The sequence below is a fragment of the Danio rerio genome, chromosome 10 (assembly GCF_052040795.2).
Source record: "Danio rerio strain M-AB ecotype USA chromosome 10, GRCz13ab, whole genome shotgun sequence".
In the NCBI taxonomy this organism is placed as follows: Eukaryota; Metazoa; Chordata; class Actinopteri; order Cypriniformes; family Danionidae; genus Danio; species Danio rerio.
The window spans coordinates 44,421,169-44,445,157 of NC_141030.1; the positions used below are offsets into that span (position 1 = coordinate 44,421,169).

The 23,989-nt window shown below is 36.3% G+C and overlaps 6 protein-coding genes and 1 pseudogene across 6 annotated transcripts in view; 2 read left to right on the forward strand and 5 right to left on the reverse strand.

The window, feature by feature from the left end:
* Positions 1-23,989, reverse strand: part of LOC141376456 (trace amine-associated receptor 13c-like) — a 136,093-nt gene that overhangs the window by 54,203 nt on the left and 57,901 nt on the right. The gene's annotated exons all lie outside the window — the stretch shown is intronic.
* LOC137487290 (trace amine-associated receptor 13c-like) overlaps positions 1-23,989 on the reverse strand; it is a 92,695-nt gene that overhangs the window by 10,805 nt on the left and 57,901 nt on the right. The window lies entirely within an intron of this gene.
* On the reverse strand, positions 1,102-3,005 carry LOC147835159 (trace amine-associated receptor 13c-like). The gene has a single exon (XM_087271513.1). It carries the CDS (start codon positions 3,003-3,005, stop codon positions 2,013-2,015), a length of 993 nt encoding a protein of 330 aa, XP_087127639.1. The 3' UTR covers positions 1,102-2,012.
* LOC147835160 (trace amine-associated receptor 13c-like) lies at positions 7,676-8,921 on the forward strand (annotated as a pseudogene).
* Positions 8,974-12,272, reverse strand: LOC137496529 (trace amine-associated receptor 13c-like). Its single transcript, XM_087271478.1, has one exon. The coding sequence runs from the start codon at positions 12,197-12,199 to the stop codon at positions 11,147-11,149; it is 1,053 nt and encodes a 350-aa protein (XP_087127604.1). The 5' UTR covers positions 12,200-12,272; the 3' UTR covers positions 8,974-11,146.
* Positions 14,380-20,600, reverse strand: LOC137496530 (trace amine-associated receptor 13c-like). The gene has a single exon (XM_087271473.1). The coding sequence runs from the start codon at positions 16,341-16,343 to the stop codon at positions 15,291-15,293; it is 1,053 nt and encodes a 350-aa protein (XP_087127599.1). The 5' UTR covers positions 16,344-20,600; the 3' UTR covers positions 14,380-15,290.
* On the forward strand, positions 20,659-22,938 carry LOC147835161 (trace amine-associated receptor 13c-like). Its single transcript, XM_087271469.1, has one exon. The coding sequence runs from the start codon at positions 20,777-20,779 to the stop codon at positions 21,830-21,832; it is 1,056 nt and encodes a 351-aa protein (XP_087127595.1). The 5' UTR covers positions 20,659-20,776; the 3' UTR covers positions 21,833-22,938.

Sequence of the window (23,989 nt, forward strand, 5' to 3'; positions counted from 1 at the left end):
TAAAGTGGTGCTGTGCAGTTAGATGACAAAAAAAGGTTGCCTATAGTTTTTGCTTTCACTCACCCCAAAAATGCTCTGTTTGATTAATGTTTCATGCTTTGATTAATGTCATTGTATCCAAATACTTTATAAATAATGTTTCAAACCTCCTCCGGTGTTTATTGTTTTAAAATATCTAAAATGCAAGTTTAATATGGCTTTAAAATTTGATGGCTAATATATTTACAATTTATAATAAAATTAATATGGCTTTAAAAGCTTCCAGTTTGATTTGTATATAGTACCTAAATTGTTATAGCTAGCTTTTGTTAGTTTTATATTGGTTTAATGCAATTGTATTATATCTGATAATCTCATTATTTGATTATGACCTAGTATACATTTTCTTTATAAGGGCACATTTAAAGTATCTAAAAATACTTTACATGTTGTACATCAAGTTGGTCCTGATTTTGTGCTAAGCAATTAAAGGCATATGATATATTTGTTAATTTTAATAAAAAATAAATAAATAAAACAAAGGTTTAAATCAGCCTGCAAAAATGTCTAAGAGATAATATTTTAAACATTTAGTTGTGTTGAACATTACTGTTATTATAAAATTGTCATTATATAACATAAATGTTATTTTAAACCAGAGTAAAATAAAGAATACACTACTAGTCAAAAGTTTGGGGTCTGTTTTATTAAATTTTTCCATGTTTTTTTTTTTTATATATATAGAAAATGATTCTGTTCATCAAGGCAACATTTAATAAATGTAAAAAAAAAAACTGTAAAATTGTAAAGTATTTATTAAAATTTTAAATAACTGCTTTCTTATTGTATGTAGTTTCAAATGAAATTACTAATTCTGTCATTATAGTTTTCATTACTATTACCATTAATAATAATAATAATATTAATAACAATAATAACAAAAATAATAATTATTATTAGAGTGATTTTTGAACTCTGAAGACTGGAGTAATAAAGCTAAAAACTAACCTTTAAAAGCTCTGAAATAAATGATTAAATTAAGTAATAAACTACTTTTGAACAGTTATTTTATAGTGCAATAACATTTCACAATTTTACAATCTGTGGTGTATTTTTGATTAAATAAATGCAGCTTTGGTGAGCAGGATAAGCTTATTTTAAAACATTTAAAAATCATACTGATCCCAAAACTTTTGACCGGTAGTGTAGATGAGAGGATTTTTTTTCTTGTGCATTCTTTGCATACACAAACACTACTTTTTGTGGAGAACTGTGCAATTATGTGATCACAATTATTTTTGTGTTTTTACCTATTTTGAGCTTATTTGTTCATGTAATAAAATCTGTTTTCTATTATCTTATTCTGCCCACTTTAGAACAAATTACAAAATATTTTGGGTCTACCCTCTAATACATACACATCAGCAATAAAACCCATGTATCCTAGAACTTTTGAAATGTCATGTAGTTCTTAGGTGTTTGCTGACTGACAGTCATAGATGATCTGGTGTGTCTCTGTCATTCTTTCATTCACATAATGGTACAGCTAGGGCCTGCTTCATTTATTAGCAGGTGTGTCATCAGCAATGGTGCTTGACAAAGATCAGGATTTTTTACGGTCATGAAAGGCACATTTAAATTGTATTTGCCATATTACTTATTCAACACTGGGTGCATGACTCTGAAGTCTTTGAAAAAAAAATATTAATTAATCACAGCGTGACCTTTGTTGTTATGATCTATACTACTACTACAACATGACATCAATAACATCAACAAAACTCAACATTTTTGATGTTAAAATCAATTAAGAAAAAACAAAAAAGGTCAAACAGCACTGAGTACAGAGCACAGTCCTTCTCAGTATAAGGTTATGCCAATGAAGCTTTTATGCAATTATTTACTTTAAAAAATTATATAAAATTAAAGCTTTTCAGTTACTTGACTACCAGTTACTTGTAACTCCCTGCAAGCTAAGATTAAATAATGATTTGTTTGTATAACAGTTCTCAGACATCAAAATAGGAGAAAATTTATTTATCTGTGAAAATGTCCAAGAGTGAGGATGCTGGCTCCAATATTTTTAAAGTTAAGATGTGTTTAACTGATATTTTAAACCAGCAGTAAAATAAAGCATAAATCAAAGGATTCACAACACAATTAACATACACAGTCCACAACAGATATGTCAGTGTACCAGAAGAGACACCCATTACAGACGATAAAGAGTATGGAATAAAGCAAATCAAATAGACAGTCACAACAATCCCTAATGTGAGAGCAGCTTTGTGCTCAGATTTCCTCTTAACTGAACTTTCCCTACTACCCTTCAACAGAGAGTTTATAACCTTCACTTGCTTAAAAGCAACATAAAATATCCTCAAATATACTGTGATCATCACAACACAAGGCAACAAAAAGGAATATATCAAATCAACGATGATGTAAGTAAAACTAAGATTTAATGTGCACATGCCATAACACACATCTGTTCTGTTCGAAATTTCAAAATATTTGTTGTTGACTACAAAAACAGTGGAGTAAGTAGAGGAAAATAACCAGCAGAGGCAGATACTTAGTAATGTTTTAGTCATGGTTATTTTCTGGGGGTATATTAAAGGGTGGCACACAGCCACATAACGATCAACAGCAATTAAAACTAAATTACTAAGAGATGTAGTTCCAATCAGCCCCATGATTATCATAAACAGTCCACACAAAGTTTCTCCAAAGTACCAACATGTCTCAATCAGTTTGACGGCCTCAACAGGCATCACAATAAGTCCAACAAGCAGATCATTTACAGCCAGAGAGAGAATAATCATGTTGGTTGGAGTGTGAAGCTTCTTGAAGTGAGAGATGGAGATGATCACCAGCAGGTTCAGAAACACAGCCCACGCTGACAGCAGTGAAAAAAACATATACATGATATTGTATTCATATCTCGAGCGTTTTCCCTTGACACATGATGAGTTGATGTCAGGAAAGCAGTATTGAGTCTCCTGATCCTCTGTCTCATAGGCCATGAGTGAGTCTCCTCCTGTTAAGAGTTTGCCCTGCTCTCCTTTTATTTATACAGTGTCTGGATCATACTGATTAACATATCGACCACCCAATAAAAAATTATAATAAATTATAATAATTATATAAAAAAAAATTATAATAATTATACTACATTCAAACCAAGTAGACAAATTTTTGTGCATGTGAGCCATTACAATTGTAAAAAAAAACTGTTGCTTTCACAAAGGGATATTGCTTTAGAAAGGATATTCCCATCATTGTAAAAAAATATAAAAAATAAAAAATAAAAACAACACAATAAATGTAACTTGTTAATAGTACCTTATAGATCAGAATATTTTTGCCCACTGTGTAAAGCAGAGGTACTTATGTTTTCAGGCCAAGAGTGCCACATTTAATCCACATACTGTAACATGCAAATGCCCACAAACTAAGACTTATTTAGGCCTTTAATTCCCTTAAGGCAGTAGTTGTAGTATAAGCAAATGCAGTTTATTAAGTAGCAAAGTCTTCTTAGTTCGATAATAGCTATTCAGTTTCAAATATCACTAAACATTAACCTCCAGGGGTCAAAGACCCTTTTTAAGGCATCTCCTAATAACACCAAAAAAGAACTTAAATGACACTTTTAGTTTTAATCGTACAGATAAGATCAATCGAATCTGTTAGGTGTCTCGTTTTTGTTGTGAGCACTCACAATGATAACAAACGTGTGTCCTTTTGCAAAATAAGGATAATAAAAATAGTTAGTAAATGATGAGTGAATTATAATTTTGGGCTTATAAAATAAGTGATTAACAATTTGCATCCTTAATCTCAGTGGTAGAAAATACCACTGATTCTCACCTATGCCATCAGTACCCCTTCATGTCTTTGGAAAACTCATGTGTCAATGTTCTGGTTTTAAGCAATATAAATTTAAATGAGTTTCCATTTTTGATTCATGCTTATTTTTTAATCTGTGATCGAATTGTTTCTTCTAATAAGTTGGAAAACATTTTTTCCCGGTTTTCTATGTTATTATTTTATGTTTATTTTAAAAAGAAATAGGATTATTATTTTTTTAATTTATGATAATTGATCCCATGGGTAGGGCCAGGTGGAATCTGCGGACGTTTTTTGCTATTTCTGCTGAGAATTTTGGTAAAAATCTGCTGATTTCTGCGGAATTACTTTGGGGGTATCCAGCGGAGTATCATAACTAAAACCTTAATATATTAAATAAAAAGTAATAAATTACTGAATAAAAACTGAATAAATTCAGATTTACACATTTACTCAAGTAAATAAACAGAATTAATAATGAGCTAAAAATCTGAAGAAATCTGCGGAATTCTGCGCGCGCAGATTCCGTGTGGGCCTACCCATGGGGCACAGGTGAGGATCGTTAACACTCAAGCCACAATCCTCGCTCCACTCCCACAGTTCTTTGTCCAACCCCACACATCACAAATACATATTTTCTTTCCTATTTTTAAACCACAACAAAATGTAATGAAATACTAGCCATATATTTCATTTTTCAATGTGTACGATTACATGCGAACAGAGACCGCAGTGTGTTGCCGGCAGATCATTCAGTGTTGCCTGAAGAGGAAAAGTATCTAAGCTCATCAGCTGGTCACTGAGGTTCCTCAGGGATCTGTTCCTGGTCCCCTACTATTTTTTATTTACACCACATCACTGGCAACCATCATCCATCCACATGGTTTCTCTTATCATTGTTTTGGCAATGAAACACAGTTCTATCTTTCATTTCATCATGATGACCCCACAGTAGCTGCAAGGATTTTAAACTGTCTGGAGGATATCTCGGCTTAGATGAAAGACCATCGCCTACTGCTCAACCTGGCAAAAGCTTAACTTCTCTTCTTCCATGCTGCTTTACACATTCAACATAATTTCTCAATTCAGCTGTGATTGACAGGCGGATTGGTGCAGCAGTAGCAGTAATGTGGTCAATGTCCCGGTTCGTTGTGGTAAAGAAGGAGCTAAAGGAGTCAAAAGGCAAAGCACTTGACTTACCAGTCAATCTACCTTCCTACTCTCACCTATAGTCATGAGCTTTGGGTCATTACCGAAAAGACAAGATATTGCATACAAGCGGCCAATACTAGTTTCCTTCGCAGAGTGGCAGGGCACACCCTTATAAATAAGGTGAGGAGCTCTGACACCCAGGAGGAGCTTGGAGTAGAGCTGCTGTTCCTTCATATCAAGAGAAGTCAGCTGAGGTGGCTCAGGCATCTGTTTCAGATGCCTCCTGGACACCTACCTAGGGAGGTGTTTCAGGCATGTTCCCCCAGGAAGAGACCGAGGGGAAGACCCAGGACACACTGGAGGGACTATGACTCTCGGCTGGGCTGCGAAGGCCTCGGGATCCCCCCGGAGGAATTGGAGAAAGTGTCTGGGGAGAGGGAAGTCTGGTGTTCGGACTGCTGCACCTGCAACCCGACCCCGGAAAATCGTTTGAAAATGAATGAATGAAACGATGATGAATGATATGAAACATGATATTGTGGTCATCATTATTATTTTTATTTTTGCCTAGGCAACCACAGGGTCTCGAATGACTTGATGCACTGGGGACTTTTTCAACTCCAGGTGCAAAAAGAGCACCTTCAAAACATGAGGGGCAGCAGGCGAATGCAGGGCACATAAACAAGCACAAAGCACTTGATGCCAATAAAACATTAAGATGATTTAATGTGATAGATAAGTGGTATTTAATGTCTAGGTACTCTTCATTCATCTCAACCTGTGTAACCCCTTAGTCGGATGACAACAGAGTTAGGAGCAAATGGGTACATACAAGGAGATCCAGAAGCGTAGTTGCCAGCAATAAGGTCAATACAGGTGGCAAACAACAAAAACAAGGAAACAAGCCAAGGGTCAAGAACCATGATAATACTAGAAACAGGAAACAAGTCGTAAGGCTACCGGGAATAACCAACAAGACTCAGCAAAGTCTGTGGGAATGTGAGCTCTATAAGTGAAGTTTATTCATAAACTAATTTCGAGAGGATCACGTGCTTATGATTGACACGGCTGGCCCTGAGTCAAGCTAATGTACGAACCACCTATCAGACTACTCCTAACCATATATAAATAACCAAACACCTTACCTTTAGTCATCTTCGTCTTGAAGAATCCCCCTTTCCACCCCTTTGCCCCCTCCTTTCCGCAGCACGGCAGCCCAGTGGCTAGCACTGGGCCTCACAGAAAAATGCCTCTGGTTCGGGCATCTACCCAAACGGTCAGCATTTTCGTGTGGAGTTCATGTTCTCCCTGTGCTTGTGTGGGTTTTTCCCGGTTCCTCCGGTTTCCTCCTACACTCCCAAAAACATGACACTTAAGTAAATTGGCTAAACCAAATTAGCACCAAATTCGATTAAATTGCAACGGGAGGGAGCCCCGGGCTCGAGGCTCTCATGAGCTCGGGGCTCTCTCCCGGGACAGCATGCCAAACTAGCTTTTCAACAATCATCAGCTAAGTGTGAACACTTGAAATAGTCTATGTAATCATGTCTTAGATCAGCTACCAGCTGTGTGTAAGCAATCATCGTAGTTCCAGAAAGAAGTGTGTGTGAAGTGCATGACAAGATTTGTTGTTCATAAGGTGACAGAATTGTAGTCCAGGTGATGGTGTATGTATACCAGCAATGTGCAAGCCTGGATAGCTGGTGATCTTGACATCCTGTAAATAACATGTATAATTAATGTAGTAGAGTTCTTATTACGTGTTCATATTGTCATATTGAGTTGCATGATAATTACATTCTTGCTGTAGAAATTGTTCTTGATTTATTTTTGTACATTTAGAATTAATTTTAGAATAAAAATTAACAAATGATTTATTTGTGAAATGTTTGTGTCTGTATGCACATTTCATGCATAAATTTGTTCACGCATGTTAAAAGACCCACTGTGTTTTTATCATAGGTGAATTAAACAGTTCATGCAAATAAACAAACAAATGAAGATCTCACAAAAGTATGCTTAAACTAAATACATCTTAGTGAGCAAACCATTAAAACTTACATGTTGAGAACGAAGCAAAATACTAATTACACAATTAAAGAACATCAAACATTACCAAAACTATGAATGAATATATATATATATATATATATATATATATATATATATATATATATAATGCTTTATGCGCGTCTGGTGTAAACGCACCATTACACACTGCATAAAATGTAATTTGCAAAAATCCAAAAACCAAAAGGGTCCTTTAAAAAACATCTCAGCTGGTTTTGCTGTTTAGTTTACAACAATAAAAACAAAATTATTAGGATATTTTAATATATCACACAAAACATCAGACATTTTTCAATATGTATTTTTGTCTGTAATAATGTTCAAATGTCGTGATGTGTTCTTCCCTCCCACCAACTAAATCATAATATTATATTAAGTAAAAGTAGTTGCAGTTGGCTTGCTGTCGATAACAGCAGTTTCATAAAGTTCAGACAACCAGCATGTGACAAATCAAATAAATTATGGATACATGGAATTAGTTGTAGCCCTTTAAAATACGTTAAGCAACAAGTGTAAAATAAAACTGTACAAACCCCTTTACACTAGTTTCAATCCACTGTTGTGCTCATGCATAAAGAAAATACATTTCATTATGCAGCATCAGAGTGGGCGGTAGATGGGTTTGTCAGTCTGATCCAGACACAGTATAAATGTAAGGACAGAAAGGAGAGCAGAACAAACTCCCAACAGGAGGAGACTCACTCATGGCCTATGAGACAGAGGATCAGGAGACTCAATACTGCTTTCCTGCCATCAACTCATCATGTGTCAAGGATAGACGCTCCAAACATGAACACAATATAATTTACTTGTTAGTATCATTGCTGTCAGCATGGACTGTGTTTCTGAACCTGCTGGTGATCATCTCCATCTCTCACTTCAAGAAGCTTCACACTCCAACCAACATGATTATTCTCTCTCTGGCTGTGGCTGATCTGCTTACTGGGCTTATTGTGATACCAATTGAGGGTATCAAACAAATTGAGACATGTTGGTACTTTGGAGACACCTTCTGTGGACTGTATGTAATCACTGTCAGGCTGCTGCTCTCTGCTTCTCTGAGCAATATAGTTTTAATTGCTGTTGATCGTTATTTTGCTGTGTGTCACCCTTTATTGTACCCACAAAAAATAACTACAACTAAAACTTTGATAAGCATCTGTGTTTGCTGGTGTTGCTGTTCAGTTTACAGCATTGAATATGTAATTAGTAATGGATATTTTCAAATCTCACACAAAACCCTGTGTTATGGTCAGTGCACTGTAATGTTTAGCCCTGCTTGGAAAATAGCTGATTTAATATGTTCCTTCCTACTTCCTTGTACTGTGATTATAACTGTGTATCTGAGGATATTTTACATTGCACAATTTCAAGTAAAAGTTATAAACTCTCTGATGAAGGGTGGTAAATGTGCAGTAGAAAGTTCAACAAAGAGGAAATCTGAGAGTAAAGCTGCTCTGACATTAGGAATCATTGTGACAGTTTATCTGTTTTGCTGGATTCCTTTCTACATTTGTTCTCTAACAAAAATGACAGCAATAATTTCTACTACAATGACGTTTCTAACATGGACTTTATTTGTTAGCTGTGGTTTAAACCCTTTAGTCTATGCTTTATTTTACAAATGGTTTAAAATATCAGTTAGATGCATAATAACTCTACAAATACTTCAGCCGGCATCCTCTCTAATGGATATTTTTAACTGAATGTCATTCATGATTAAATAGCAAAATACATATTTCACTCAAAATTGACTGAGGATACTACTATCTCTTCTGTGTTCAAATCAAGCATTATATTGTCATCACTGAAACGCAATTCCAAAATGCACTACAATTATAAAATCCTAAATTAATGAATACAAATACTGAAATGTTTGGAAATGATTTTAAATTAAATTGTATGTGATTTTCATGCGCAGAGCAGCTTGTGTAGACTGATAAACATTAATCACAACATTTATACATTATCACACAGTGTGTTTGCAAATAATTCTGAGAGGTTTTAGTGCAAGCACCAAACACACATTCACCCATTTGTAACTGATATTCCTCTCAGAATGTCTGTAAATGTGATGCCTCCTTGTAATAGCACTGACTAGTTCTTTCTTTGCTGTGTTTTCTGTTTGTCTGATTAAATAAAAAGAAATCTAAACCAACTTAGGCTTATTTATATTTTGCTGCACTCAGGTGACCTGAAGTGCTTCTATTATCCTCATTTTTAAGTTTCGTTAGATAAAAGTGTCTCCTAAATGACTAAATACAAATGAAGTCTTTGGATCATGTTTGTGTTTACTGATGCACCTACAGCAATCCTGATTTCATAAAATTGTTTGTCTGTGGCACAATCTGTGCACTTTCCAACTAAGCACTGTCAGTGAGTAATGTTACCAGTAACTGATACACTGAAACTGAAATACTGCTTTTACGTTTGTATTTCACCGGATGTCAGTGCTCTTGGACTTGGACTTCTCTTGGTCTAGATTCCAAAATAGGACCCATGCTAACAGTAATAATGTAACCAGATAAATGATTATGTCATTTTGAAAATGCCTGTATACTTTAAAGTGCAAAGTAAGTGTACTGGGCAGAAGCAACTGTAGTAAAAGTTTCAAATATATATAATTTTCTCAAACTGTTTGGTTCATATTTGGCAGATTATAAATCAAATCTTTCATCAGTAGCTGCAAATTTTAAATTTGAGCATGCTTTTAGTGGTGTACAAAGACCGACTACAAACGCTTATGCAATAGAAGGATATATGAATAAAATAATTGTCATTACACAGCAGGCGAGATCAGGAGACTCAATACTGCTTTCCTGCCAACTCATCATGTCACAGAAAAATACTCCACACATTATTATAACTTTGTTTTCTGCTTTAAATATGGTCAACATGAACTGTGTTTCTGAACCTGCTGGTGATCATCTCCATCTCTCACTTCAAGATGCTTCACAATCCAAAAAATATGATTATTCGCTCTCTGGGTGTAACTGATTTAATTGCTGGCCTTATTGCGATGGCAATACAGAGCATCAAACTAATAAGGATAAGTTAGTCTTTTAGGGGCACATTCTGTCAATGGTTTTGTAGTTATTTTTAAGCTGCTCCTCTTAATAAATGTGCAATATAGATTCAATTGATGTTGATTAATGTGATTTTGTGTAACTCTTTATTGAAAAGAACCAAAAAAAACACATTTGCATGAGTACAGAATGCAGAGTGTACACACAGACATGACATTTATGATGTTATGAAAAACCGTCTTCACATAAAACAATTTATGAAAAAGAGGAAAGTGAACTGAGACAAAAACATCTATAAAGTTATTTTATACTTTAGAACTGAATAACAAATTAAACTATCATTGTGTTTCTTATTTTTCTTTCGGTGTATAAACATCATGTTACATTAAAAACAGACTAAACAAGCATACTCTCATTAATCTTAGTTCCTTTGTATTGAAATATACTTTTTGATTTAATGTAATCATTTTAACTCTTTTCAGCAGCATTAAAAGTTTGGTGTACAAACCTAAATGCCTCTTCTGTAGCACAATTGCAGTGCAAATTTTAAACAGATATTTAACATTAAAAAGAATAAAAGGTAATCGAAATATTCAGCATATAATCGTTCATGTTAAAACTACATTAACTTCAACACCTCATTCTACAGTACATGATAGAGTTAAGGCCTACTTCAATAAAACTGAACACACACTTTGTAAAATGATAACAAATTAAAAGATTTAACTCAAAGTCAGGACTACAAACTCTGAAATGTGTATTTGTGCATAAACAATGTTCTATGGCCACAATAAAAAACAATCTTAAATTTGAAGTGAAATATTTCTACTGATCCCATGGTTGATCATAGTGTTGATCATATATACAGCAGATGAAATATGCACTAAAAGAAGCATCAACAAAACTAGTAATTTATCTGAATGATCAAAACGTCATCTTGGCCAAATAAAAGCAAGCCCACGGCAGGATGTCAAAAAAGGTTAGGCACAGTCATGGTTAGTACTTTTTTCCCTCTATTAAAAATGTCCACTTCCAAAGTGAACAATATAAATGAAATCTGTATTCTACCATTAGAGTTTTTGCTTCAAAAGGGGAGAAAATATTTTACAAGTTAAGATGTGTTTAACTGATATTTTAAACCAGCTGTAAAATAAACCATAGACAAGAGGATTCACGCTTGAGTTAATATACAAAGTCCATACAAGAAATGTCATTGTGGTAGACGAAATTATTGTAGTACCTGTTACAGATAGCATACACAATATATAAAATGGAATGTAGCAAAGTAAATAAACGGTCACAATTATTCCTAATGTAAGAGCAGCTTTGCTCTCAGATTTTCTCTTCACTGAAGCCTCTAAATTACCACCCTTCATCATTGAGTTTATAATCTTAACTTGTTGATGTACAACATAAAATATCCTCAAATATAAAGTTATGATCAGGGTACAAGGTAATAAAAAAGAAAATAACAAGTCAGTGAATACCCATGAAAAACTTATCACTAAAAAACATTTTCCATAACACGTTCCTGGGCTTTGGTTGATTTTAAAATATCTGCCACTAATAAAATACCCAGCATTGTAGGTTAATGAGCAAAACCAGCACAAAGAGATGCTTATTAAAATTTTAGTTGAGGTTATTTTCTGTGGGTAAATTAGAGGATGACAAACAGCAACATAACGATCAACAGCGATTATAACTAAATTACAGAGAGATGCAGAGACAGTTAGTCCCATGATTATCATAAACAGGTCACACAAAGTGTCTCCAAAGTACCAACAAGTCTCAGTCAGTTTGATGGCCTCTACAGGCATCACAACTAATCCAACAAGCAGATCAGCGACAGCCAGAGAGAGAATAATCATGTTGGTTGGAGTGTGAAGCTTCTTGAAGTGAGAAATAGAGATGATCACCAGCAGGTTCAGAAACACAGTCCAAGCTGACAGCAAAGAAAAAAACACATACATGATATTGTATTCATGTTTGGAGCGTCTCTCTTTGACACATGATGAGTTGATGTTAGGAAAGCAGTATTGAGTCTCCTGATCCTCTGTCTCGTAGGCCATGAGTGAGTCTCCTCCTGTTAGGAGTTTGTTCTTCTCTCCTTTCTGTCCTTTCATTTATACAGTGTCTGGATCAGACTGACCAACCCATCTACCGCCCACTCTGATGCAGCATAATGAAAATAATGAGAATTTTTATGATAATTTCAAATTTGGTGGACAAATTCTGTGTATTAAAGGCTAAATATATGTGATAAAATAACTACACCTAAAACTTTAATAAGTATCTGTCTCTGGTGGTTTTGCAGTTTAGTTAACAACATTGAGAACTAAATTAGTAACATATAAGATTATGGTATAGTATAATATAGTAAAGTCTAGATTATAAGTAACAGATATTTTATTAAAGCTTTAGGTCATGACCAAAAGATATCAGAGGCCAAAAAGAGCTTTCTTTGCATGGTGGCAGAACACACCCTTAGAGACAGAATAAGAAGCTATGCAGAAAAGTAGATTTCTATGAACATGATTGATCACTGATTTAACGTGTATATTACATTCAAGACATTTGGCATTCGAGTTGCGTTGAAGTGGATGCTTATCTGCAAACATGCTTTTCTAGTGCAATATGTGGTTCGAAATCCAGAAGACAAAACTGAGACACCTGGTCGGTCAGTTCCAGAATGTGTTCTCAAAGATCCTTGGCCACACCAACACAATATCCAAACACCACCTGGAGTCTTCATCAGGCAATGACCCTATCAAGTCCCAGAGGCCCGTCAATAGGCTATAAAGGAGGAAATCTAAAAGATGCTCAAGCTGGGGGTAACTGAACCATCCTGGAGCTCATGGTCCAGTCTGATTTTCCTGGTTCTGAAGCTGGACAGTACCCTCTGGTTCTGCAATCATTACCAGTACATCAGAAATACAATCCATGCAGACAGTAATTTATGCATCCAGGTAAATGATTATATCATTTTGAAAATGCCAGTATATTGTAAAGTGCAATGTAAGGATGCTGTTACACCTACACTTTTGTTTCGGAACGTATCTCGTTTGCCCAGTTAGCGCGGTTTGTTTGGCATATGTAAACAGGGAAATCGCGCTCTGTTCCGCGCCAAAGTAATCGCTCCGAGACCGCCTGAGTGAGGTGGTCTCGGTTCGATTGAAACGAACCCTGAAGCGGTTCGATTGCAGAGAGAAAGCGATCTGATCCGAGCGCGGTTATATCACAGTGTTTTATGGATATGTAATAGGCTTACGGTTATATGAAGAGAGAATTATGAGTATGGCGGGAAGTTTCGCAAGTCTCCGGATGCCCGCAAACGAGTGATGATCTCCCGGTAATCTCGCGTCTCCCTCCCGGTCCTCAAATAGGCATCGTCGTGCACCCTTCTCACCCCTCCCCACCGCATCTCTCCTCAGACACGTCGCGCTCGTACCCTGTCAATCACCACCAAACCACCACCTCTCCTGACAGCTTAGCGGGACGCTGCAAAATAAACCCTGACACTCTGACCAATGTGAGGAGAGTTTACTCGAACGTGACTTGTTTTAGCTCTTTTGGTCCGATTAGAAACTTTGCAGTGTGAAAGCAAACCGCTCCAAGAGCAAAAAGCAACAATGTAACATTTGTAATCCCTGTTTCGGAACAACTGAATCGATTCACAGGTGTGAAAGCACCCTTTGTCTATTGGGCAGAAGCAACTGTTTACAGAGAAAAAAGTTTCAAATATATTTATCTCAAATATATCACTTATCTTTTCATATTTAAACAAGGATTAATTAGAATTTTCTAAATCAAATCTTTAATCATTAGCTGAAAATTAAAAATTTGAGCATAGTTTTTGGAGGTCTAGAAGTACTGACAATAAACAAGCTTAGATGGATTTGCTTATGCAATGAAAGTATGAATAAAATAATCTTCATTACACAGCAGGCGAGATCAGGAGACTCAATACTGCTTTCCTGCAAACTCATCAGGTCATGAAAAAATACTCCACACATTAATATAACTTAACTTTTTTAATAAGGTCAGCATGGACTGTGTTTCTGAACCTGCTGGTAATCATCTCCATTTCTCACCTCAAGAAGCTTCGCAAATCAACAAATATGTTTATTCGCTCTCTGGGTGTAACTGATCTACTTGTTGGCCTTATTGCAATGACAATACAAGACAATCCATCAAACTAATTGAGAAATGTTGATATTTTTGGGACACTTTCTGGTTTTGTATTGATTTTAAACCGTTACTCTTGATAACTCTGTACAATAAAGATTCAATTGATGTTGATTAATGTGATTTTGTGTAACGTTTTATTGACAAGAACCAAAAAACACATTTGCATGAGTACAGAATGCAGATTGTACACACAGACATGATATTTATCATATGTCATGGGAAACCTCAGTCTTCACATAAAACAATTTATAAAGTAGAAGAAAATGGGCTCAGACAAAAACATCTATAAAGTTCTTTTAAACTCTACAACTGAATAACAAATTAAACTATCATTAGGTTTCTCAATACTTTTTCGGTGTATAAACATCATGTTACATTAAAAACAGACTAAACAAGAATACTCTCATAAATCTTACTTACTTATTATTGAAATATACTTTTTGCTGTAATAGTATTTTTAACCCCTCTCAGCAGCATTAAATGTTTGGTGTACAAACCTAAATGCCTCTTCTGTAGCATAATGGCAGTGCAAATTTCAAACAGATATTTAACATTAAAATAGATTTTTAAAATAACTGAAATATTCAGCTTATAATCGTTCATGTTAAAATTACATTGACTTCAACACCTCATTCTACAGTACATGACTGAAAATTCAAGACTGTCAAGGCCTACTTCAATAAAACTGAACACACACTTTGAGTGAAGTCTTTCAATTTGTTCTCATTTTACAAAGTGAGGATTACATAATCTAAAATGTGCATTTGTGCATAAACAATGTTCTATGGCCACAATAAAAAAACAATCTTAAATATAGAATGAATTATCTCTTATCAACAAAAGTATTAACTTATTTGAATGATCAAAACGTCATCTTTAATTTTAATTTAATCATGTCCAAATAAAAGTAAGCACACAGCAGGTTGTCAAAAGAGGTTATGCATAGTCATGGTCAGTACTTTTTTCCCTCTATTAAAAATGTCCACTTCCAAAGTGAACAATATAAATGAAATCTGTATTCTACCATTAGAGTTTTTGCTTCAAAACTGGGGAAAATATTTTACAAGTTAAGATGTGTTTAACTGATATTTTAAACCAGCTGTAAAATAAAGCATAGACAAGAGGATTCACGCTTGAGTTAATATACAAAGTCCATATTAGAAATGTCATTGTGGTAGAAGAAATAATTGTAGTACCTGTTACAGATAACATGTATAATATATAAAATGGAATGTAGCAAAGTAAATAAACGGTCACAATTATTCCTAATGTAAGAGCAGCTTTGCTCTCAGATTTTCTCTTCACTGAAGCTTCTAAATTACCACCCTTCATCATTGAGTTTATAATCTTAACTTGCTGATGTGCAACATAAAATATCCTCAAATATAAAGTTATGATCAGGGTACAAGGTAATAAAAAAGAAAATAACAAGTCAGTGAATACCCATGAAAAACTTATCACTAAAAAACATTTTCCATAACACGTGCCTGGGCTTTGGTTGATTTCAAAATATCTGCCACTAATTAAATACCCAGCATTGTAGGTTAATGAGCAAAACCAGCACAAAGAGATGCTTATTAAAGTTTTAGTAGTGGTTATTTTCTGTGGGTAAATTAAAGGATGACAAACAGCAACATAACGATCAACAGCGATTATAACTAAATTACAGATAGATGCAGAGACAGTTAGTCCCATGATTATCATAAACAAGTCACACAAAGTGTCTCCAAAGTACCAACACGTCTCAGTCAGTTTGATGGCCTCTACAGGCATCACAACTAATCCAACAAGCAGATCAGCGACAGCCAGAGAGAGAATAATCATGTTGGTTGGAGTGTGAAGCTTCTTGAAGTGAGAGATGGAGATGATCACCAGCAGGTTCAGAAACACAGTCCATGCTGACAGCAAAGAAAAAAACACATACATGATATTGTATTCATGTTTGGACCGTTTCCCCTTGACACATGATGAGTTAATCTCAGGAAAGCAGTATTGAGTCTCTTGATCCTCTGTCTCGTAGGCCATGAGTGAGTCTCCTCCTGTTAGGTGTTTGTTCTGCTCTCCTTTCTGTCCTTTCATTTATACAGTGTCTGGATTAGACTGACCAACCCATCTACCGCCCACTCTGATGCTGCATAATGATGATAATAATAATTTTCATAACAATTTCAAATTTGGTGGTCAAATTCTGTGTATTTTAGGAAAAAGGCATGGGATAAATTAACTACACCTAAAAATTTATTATGTATCTGTCTCTGGTGGTTTTGCTGTTTAGTTTACAACATCGAGAACGGAATTAGTAACATATAAAATTATGGTATAGTATAATATAGTAAAGTCTAGATCAGTGGTCACCAAATTTGTTCCTGGAGGGCCGGTGTCCTGCAGGTTCTAGCTCCAACCCTAATCAAACACACATGAACAAGCTAATCAAGGTCTTACTAGGTATACTTGAAACATCCAGGCAGGTGTGTTGAGGCAAGTTGGAGCTAAACCCTGCAGGGACACCGGCCCTCCAGGACCAAGATTGGTGACCCCTGGTCTAGATTATAAGTAACAGATATATTATTATAGCTTTAGGTCATGACCAAAAGGACAAGATATCAGAGGCCAAAAAGAACTTTTTGTGCAGGGTGGCAAGGCACACTCTTAGAGACAGAATAAGAAGCTATGCAGAAACATGGCTGATCAATGGCTTAACGTGTATATTAGAAGATGTATATTCAAAGACATGTGCTATAGGTGAATTGGGTAAGCTAAATTGACCATAGTTTATGTGTGGGAAAGAGAGTGTATAGGTGTTTCCCAGGGATGGGTTGTGGCTGAAAGGGCATCCGCTTCATAAAACATGTGCTGGAAAAGTTGGCGGTTCATTCGTGTGGCGACCCCTGATTAATAAAAGGGACTAAACCTAAAAAAAAATGGATGAATGAATGTTAGAATGCTGTTCACTGTTTTCAGATAAGCATTTAACACTATGATCTCACAACAGATCTGTAATAAATTCAACCTGCTAGAACCAAACACCTCCGTCTGCAAATGGATCCTGGACTTTCAAACTGAAAATTTTTAGTCCATGTCAGCCACAATGAACACATATTAAGCAATACCACACTGAGCGCAGTAAGAAACCAACAAACTATAAATTATTTTATAGTGTCAAATCAGTGGTTTTGACGCTGGAGACCTACCATGTTCCAGAACGATTCCAGAAGCTCATGCACTGCTATTATGGAAAATTCCACATTTGATTCACCTGAAGGAATTTTACCACTGAGTGGCAGAGACTAACGGTGGGCATTGTCACAGGATGCACAATTTCAGTGATCTTGTTTTCAGCAGCAATTAATCTTGTTGGTAAGTAATCAGAAAAGTTGCTGCGTAGAGCAATCTTGACCAATAGCAGGTACCTATAAGAGCATTTATGGATGACCTCACCATAATGGCGAAATCAGTACCAGAAGGGAGATGGATCCTAGAAGATCTTGCGGAACTCACTGATTTGGCATGTGTAGAGTTTAAACCCGAGTAGTCCAGGAGCCTGGTATTGAGGAAGGGGTGCATTCAGGACCGGTTGAGAATAAAAGGCACCACCATACCAACAGCCAGAGAGAAACCAATCAAGAGTTTGGGGAAGTTGTGTAGGGCAGACCTTAATGATAAGGAAAGCTTGAGGCAAATGATTGTCCAAGTAGATACCTGGATGACATCTTTAGAGAAGAATGGCATACCTGGCAAATATGAGGCCTGGGATTACCAGAATGGAGTACTTCCTAGACTGCTCTGGCCTCTGCTTGTTTATGAGGTGCCTCTCTCTCTACAATGAAAGGACTGGAGAGGAAGATGAACACCTCTTTTTGACGATGGTTGGGTGTGCCAAGAAGCTTCTGATCCATTGGTCTTTATATCACAGGCAGAAAGCTTCAGCTACCAGTGACAACAGTTCTTAAGGAGTACAAAGTAACAAAAACTCGACAGGCCAAAATTTTGCGAGACAGTTAGGATGAAAAAGTACGCCAGGCAGACACTGTGGTTAGGGCAGGCCGCAAATGGTCAGCTAATAAGGCGCTAAGGGATGCAGAGGAACAACAGCAGCATGCTGATATTGTTGGAATAGTAGCGCAGGGAAGGCTTGGATTGGGCTGCTTAGAAAAAAACGGACCTAAAGGAATGTCGCAGCCTAATACAAAGAGAGGTCTGCAAAGCATAGGAGGAAACTCTGTGAGTTAAAGCTTTTGGCATGAAAAAGCAGGGCAGCTGGACAAGATGGGAGGGCATAAGAGAAACGGCCCTGACATGACAAAATATTTGGAGCATAATAAGACAACGCATAAAAGTTCCTGCTTTGTTCAGTCTATGATGTTCTGCCAACTTCGTCAACCCTTCATATCTGAGGGATTGTAAAAAAGCCAAGATGCTCATTATGTGGAAAGCAGGGAAATCTTGAGCATGTCTTTTCAGCATGCCAGTCAAGTTTAATCAAAACAAACAAAAGTTATTCAAAACAAATAGGCAGCAGTTCCTCAAGTTGACTACCGCCAAACTTAGAGCAAAACAAACAAAGTGTCCAGGCCTGGTCCTCTCTCGTTTTCCATTGCTGTCTCCTTTTAACATCCAGAGCTCCTTTGTCCCGACAGGTGCCGCACACAGATGATGGTCATTAACACTTACGGCATCAGCCTCGCACACTCATGGTTCTCGGCCCTGGCCCACTCGCAACTGAGATATAGTTTACCTCAGCCTCATAACTACTACGTACAGTGCATCCAGAAAGTATTCATAGCGCTTCACTTTTTTCACATTTTTTTTGTTACAACCTTAATCTAAAATGGATTACATTAATTTTTGATTCCAAAAGTCTACACACAATACCCCATAATGACAATGTGAAAAAAAGAGTTTTTGAAATTGTTGCAATATTATTAAAAATAAAAAACCTGAAGGATCACATGTAAAAAAGTATTAACAGCCTTTGCTCAATACTTTGTTGATGCACCTTTGGCAGCAATTACAGCCTCAAGTCTTTTTAAATATGATGCCACACACTTGGCACACCTGTTGTTGGGAATTTTTGCCTATTCCTCTTTGCAGTACCTCTCAAGCTCTATCACAGGGGTCACCACCCTTTTTGAAACTGAAAGCTACTTCTTGGTTACTGATTAATGTGAAGGGCTACCAAATAACAAAATTTTCTCCATTTACTTTTAATCATATTTTATTATTAATAATTATTGACATTAATCTATGTGAAGACACAAATCATATGTATGGTTTCTCACAATATTCAACAAAGACCCAGGTACGAGCTTTCTTGGGTTGGCGGCGGATTACCATCGCTTAATCTACAGCTTTTTCTCTATAGCTGGCCCCCTGACAGACTTGACCAGGGCGGGGCAAACAGAGAAGGTACGTTGGACAGATAAAAGCTGATTTATACTTCTGCGTCAAGCACACACGTATGCTACAGCACAGCCTACACTTTGACGCATAGCCTACGTTGGTGCACACCTCTCAAAAAATGTAACTACACGTCGCAACGACACATAGCGCAAGCTCTGTGATTGGTCGGCTTGGTAGTGCTGACAAGTCTGCACGGGACCGGGAGCCGCGCAAGCCAGATAAAGCGATTGTTTATAAGTCTGGAGTCCAGTGAAGGAGCTCCGGATGGAAAGTTTTGTTTTGTGTTTACCTCATGGTTAAAATTCTTGCACGTCTGCTGGGTCCTGCCTCAAAATGAGCGAGTTTGAACAACTTGTACATTAAGGAAGCGTTCAGAAAAAACAAAACACCAGCGAAGAAACTCGACACTGAGGAACATTAATACCTCATTGCCAACTAGCGTTTCGGAAGTGTTATTGCAGAACAACAGAAACAGCGCACGCACAGAAGTATAAATATACTGCAACGTGCGTTGCATGCAACGCGGGTCATGCCATCACTTGACGCAGAAGTATAAACCAGGCTTGAGGCAGAAAAGGCATTCAAGAGGGCCCTCATCTATGTTCCTGCTACAGACAGATGCTTTTGACAGAGAATTGGGGGGGGGGGGGTGTGATTCAGAGAGACTAGAAGCATCCATTTATTTACAGTTCAGGTTAGGGGGAGTATGACGGGCATCCTGCATGGAGATCAGAGACCCTGGCAACACAATGTAAATACTTGATCATCACTAAGGGCTAATCAGTCACGGCTGATGCTAATCAAGCCACTCCATAAAAGAGAGGCTCAGAGACCACAACTCTATTACGCTGATGCTTACCATACCTTTCCATAATATAGAAGGTCAAACATTCGGAAAAGCAAGCACCTAAGTAAGTGATGAGAGGTTTTAAATTTTTAGCCAAAGAATGTCTTTATTTAAAATTAACAAGGGTACAGTAACATAGCTACAAACAATTTAACACTTCAGATTCAATCTGTTTCATCGACTCATGGATCAAGAAAATATGCCATTATGCAGCATCATCGTGGGCGGTAGGTGGGTTTGTCTGTATAATCCAGACACTGTATAAATGAAAGAACAGAAACGAGAGCAGAACAAACTCCTAACAGGAGGAGACTCACTCATGGCATTTGAGACAGAGGATCAGGAGACTCAATACTGCTTTCCTAACATCAACTCATCTTGTGTCAAAGAGAAACGCTCAAGACATGAATACAATATTATTTATCTGTTTTTATCACTGTTGTCAGCATGGACTGTGTTTCTGAACCTGCTGGTGATCATCTCCATCTCTCACTTCAAGAAGCTTCACACTCCAACCAACATGATTATTCTCTCTCTGGCTGTGGTTGACTTGCTTACTGGACTTATTGGGATTCCAGTTGAGGGTATCAAACAAATTGAGACATGTTGGTACTTTGGAGACACTTTCTGTGGACTGTATGTAATCACTGTCAGGCTGCTGCTCTCTGCATCTCTAAGCAATATAGTTTTAATTGCTGTTGATCGTTATGTAGCTGTGTGTCACCCTTTACTATACCCACAGAAAATAACTACAACTAAAACTTTAATAAGCATCTGTGTGTGCTGGTTTTGCAGTTCAGTTTACAGCATTGTCTATGTAATCAACAATGGATTTTTTAATATCTCACAAAAATCCATGTGTTATGGTCAGTGCACTGTTATGTTTAGCCCTGGTTGGAAAACAGCTGATTTAATATGTTCCTTCCTAATTCCTTGTACTCTGATACTTACTGTGTATTTGAGGATTTTTTACATTGTACACTGGCAAGTGAAGGTTATAAACTCTCTGATGAAGGGTGGTAAACGTGTAACAGAGGGTTCAGTAAGGAGGAAATCTGAGAGTAAAGCTGCTCTGACATTAGGAATCATTGTGACAGTTTATCTGTTTTGCTGGATTCCTTTCTACATCTGTTCTCTAACAAAAATGACAGCAATCACTACTACTACAATGACATTTTTAACATGGACTATGTTTGTTAGCTGTGGTATAAACCCTTTAGTCTATGCGTTATTTTATAAATGGTTTAAAATATCAGTTAAATGCATAATAACTCTACGAATACTTCAGCCAGCATCCTCTCTAATGGATATTTTTAACTGAATGTCAAAATAAACTGAGGATGCTACTATCTTTTCTGTATTCAAACTTAGCTTTATATTGTTATCTTCACTGTAAAGCAATTGCCAAGTGTATCACAATTATAATATGTAAAATTAATGAATACAAAAATATTGAAATGTTTGGAAATGATTTTGAATGAAATTGCATGTGTTTTTTGTGTGCAGAACAGTTGCGTACATTTATACATTATCACACAGTGTGTTTGCAAATAATTCTGAGAGGTTGTAGTGCAAGTACCAAACACACATTCACCCATTTGTAACTGATATTTCTCTCAGAATACCTGTAAATGTGAATGCCACATTGTAATAGTACTTAATAGTTATTCATTAGCTGTATTTTTTCTGTATGTCTTATCAAATAAAAATAAATCTAAACCAACTTAAACTTATTTATATATTGCTGCCATCTGGGGACTTGAAGTGCTTCTGTTATCCTCATTTTTAAGTTTATTTGCATAAAAGTGCCTCCTAAATAACTAAATACAAATGGATTCTTTGTATCATGTTTGTGGATGCACATACAGCAATCTGGACTCCATATGAATGTTTGTCTATGGCACAAACTGGCCATTTTCAAACTCAGAAAATGAGTGGGGTAATCAGTGGGTAATGGTACTCAAACACTGAAAATGGTTTTACTTCTGTCGTTTACTATACGTCAGTGATCTTGGACTGTGCATAAACTCAGAAATACAACCCATGCTAACAGTCATGATGCAACCAGGTAAATGACTATGTCAATATGAAAATGCCAATATATTGTGAAGTGCAATGTAAGCGTATTGGGCAGAAGCAACTTTTTACAGAGTAAAAGTTTCAAATATATTTATTTTTCTCAAACATTTGACTTACTGTTTTATATTTGGACAAGGATTATGTATAGAGTTCTAAAGCAAAATTTTAATCAGAAGCTGCAAATAACAATATTGAGCACACTTACAAAGACTGGCTACAAACACTCTTACTTGCTTATGCAATAAAAATATGTTTAAATGAAATAATTTTCATTACACAGCATCAGAGTGGGTGGTAGATGGGATGATTAGTCTGATCCAAACTTAGAATAAAAAAAGGCCAGAAAGGAGAGCAGAACAAACTCCTAACAGGAAGAGCTTTGTTTACACATTTGACAACATTACAAATTTTGATGATACTATAAAAAAAAACGTCAATGAAAAGGGGGAACACTTTTGTATGTCATTTGAGTTTATGCTGAAGCTTGTGAGATAATTTTTGAAACAAAAGATCACGATGTTGTAGGCTACTCACCGAAATGCTCCTTCATGTATACATCCATCATGCAGGTAAACTCATACTGTTTTTTCATATCCATTTTATCTATAATTTTTTTCCACAGTTGGCACTAAAAAGGAACATAGAAATGTTAACTGACTAATAAGCAGAAGCAAATTGTGTTTGCAGAAAGATTCAAAGACTGTGGATGTGGAATGATTGGCCAAAGTAGATGTCCCGCGTCAGCACGTTCTAAACGTGAACAGCATTAAATGTGAACCTATTTCTAGCAAATTTCTTTTTGCGTTAACACAGAGCAGCATTCCGGGAAATTATTGGTAAGGTTGCAACTTTTCTTCCCGGAAAATTTGCAGAAAGAATTTACTGGTATTTTCAAAAAGGGCCTTTTCATACAAGATTTCTTCCCAGAAATTTGCAAGTATTTTTTTTTTTAGAAAAGTCTTTATGTGTGAAAGAAGCTTATGTAAACATGCACATGACAGACATGTCTCCCACCTTTTACAGCGCCTCACATTTTTAAGATGTTGCTTCAAGTTAAAGATTTTCAACTTTTACATGCAGCGCCACGTTTGTTCCAATTCAGTGGGCCAATCCACACTCTGTATTTGTGATTTGAAGGATTTGCTCTCAGTTGGGATAGGTTTCCCAAAAAAGAAGCCCCTATTTTCATTCTTAAGTCTTTTAATAAATTATCTTTTAATAAATTTTAAACGGTCCTGCTAAGTATCAGAAGTGTCAGTCTGATCCAGACACTGTATAAATGAAAGGACAGAAAAGAGAGCAAAACAATCTCCAGGAAGAGACTCACTCATGGCCTACAAGGCAGAGTATCAGGAGACTCAATACTGGAAGGGCCTTGTCTGATGTTCTACAAAGCAAC

Excerpts from the sequence above, each read along its gene's own strand:
- LOC147835159 (XM_087271513.1), bottom strand. The coding sequence starts at position 3,005 with ATGGCCTATGAGACAGAGGATCAGGAGACTCAATACTGCTTTCCTGAC.
- LOC137496529 (XM_087271478.1), bottom strand. The coding sequence starts at position 12,199 with ATGAAAGGACAGAAAGGAGAGAAGAACAAACTCCTAACAGGAGGAGAC.
- LOC137496530 (XM_087271473.1), bottom strand. The coding sequence starts at position 16,343 with ATGAAAGGACAGAAAGGAGAGCAGAACAAACACCTAACAGGAGGAGAC.
- LOC147835161 (XM_087271469.1), top strand. The coding sequence starts at position 20,777 with ATGAAAGAACAGAAACGAGAGCAGAACAAACTCCTAACAGGAGGAGAC.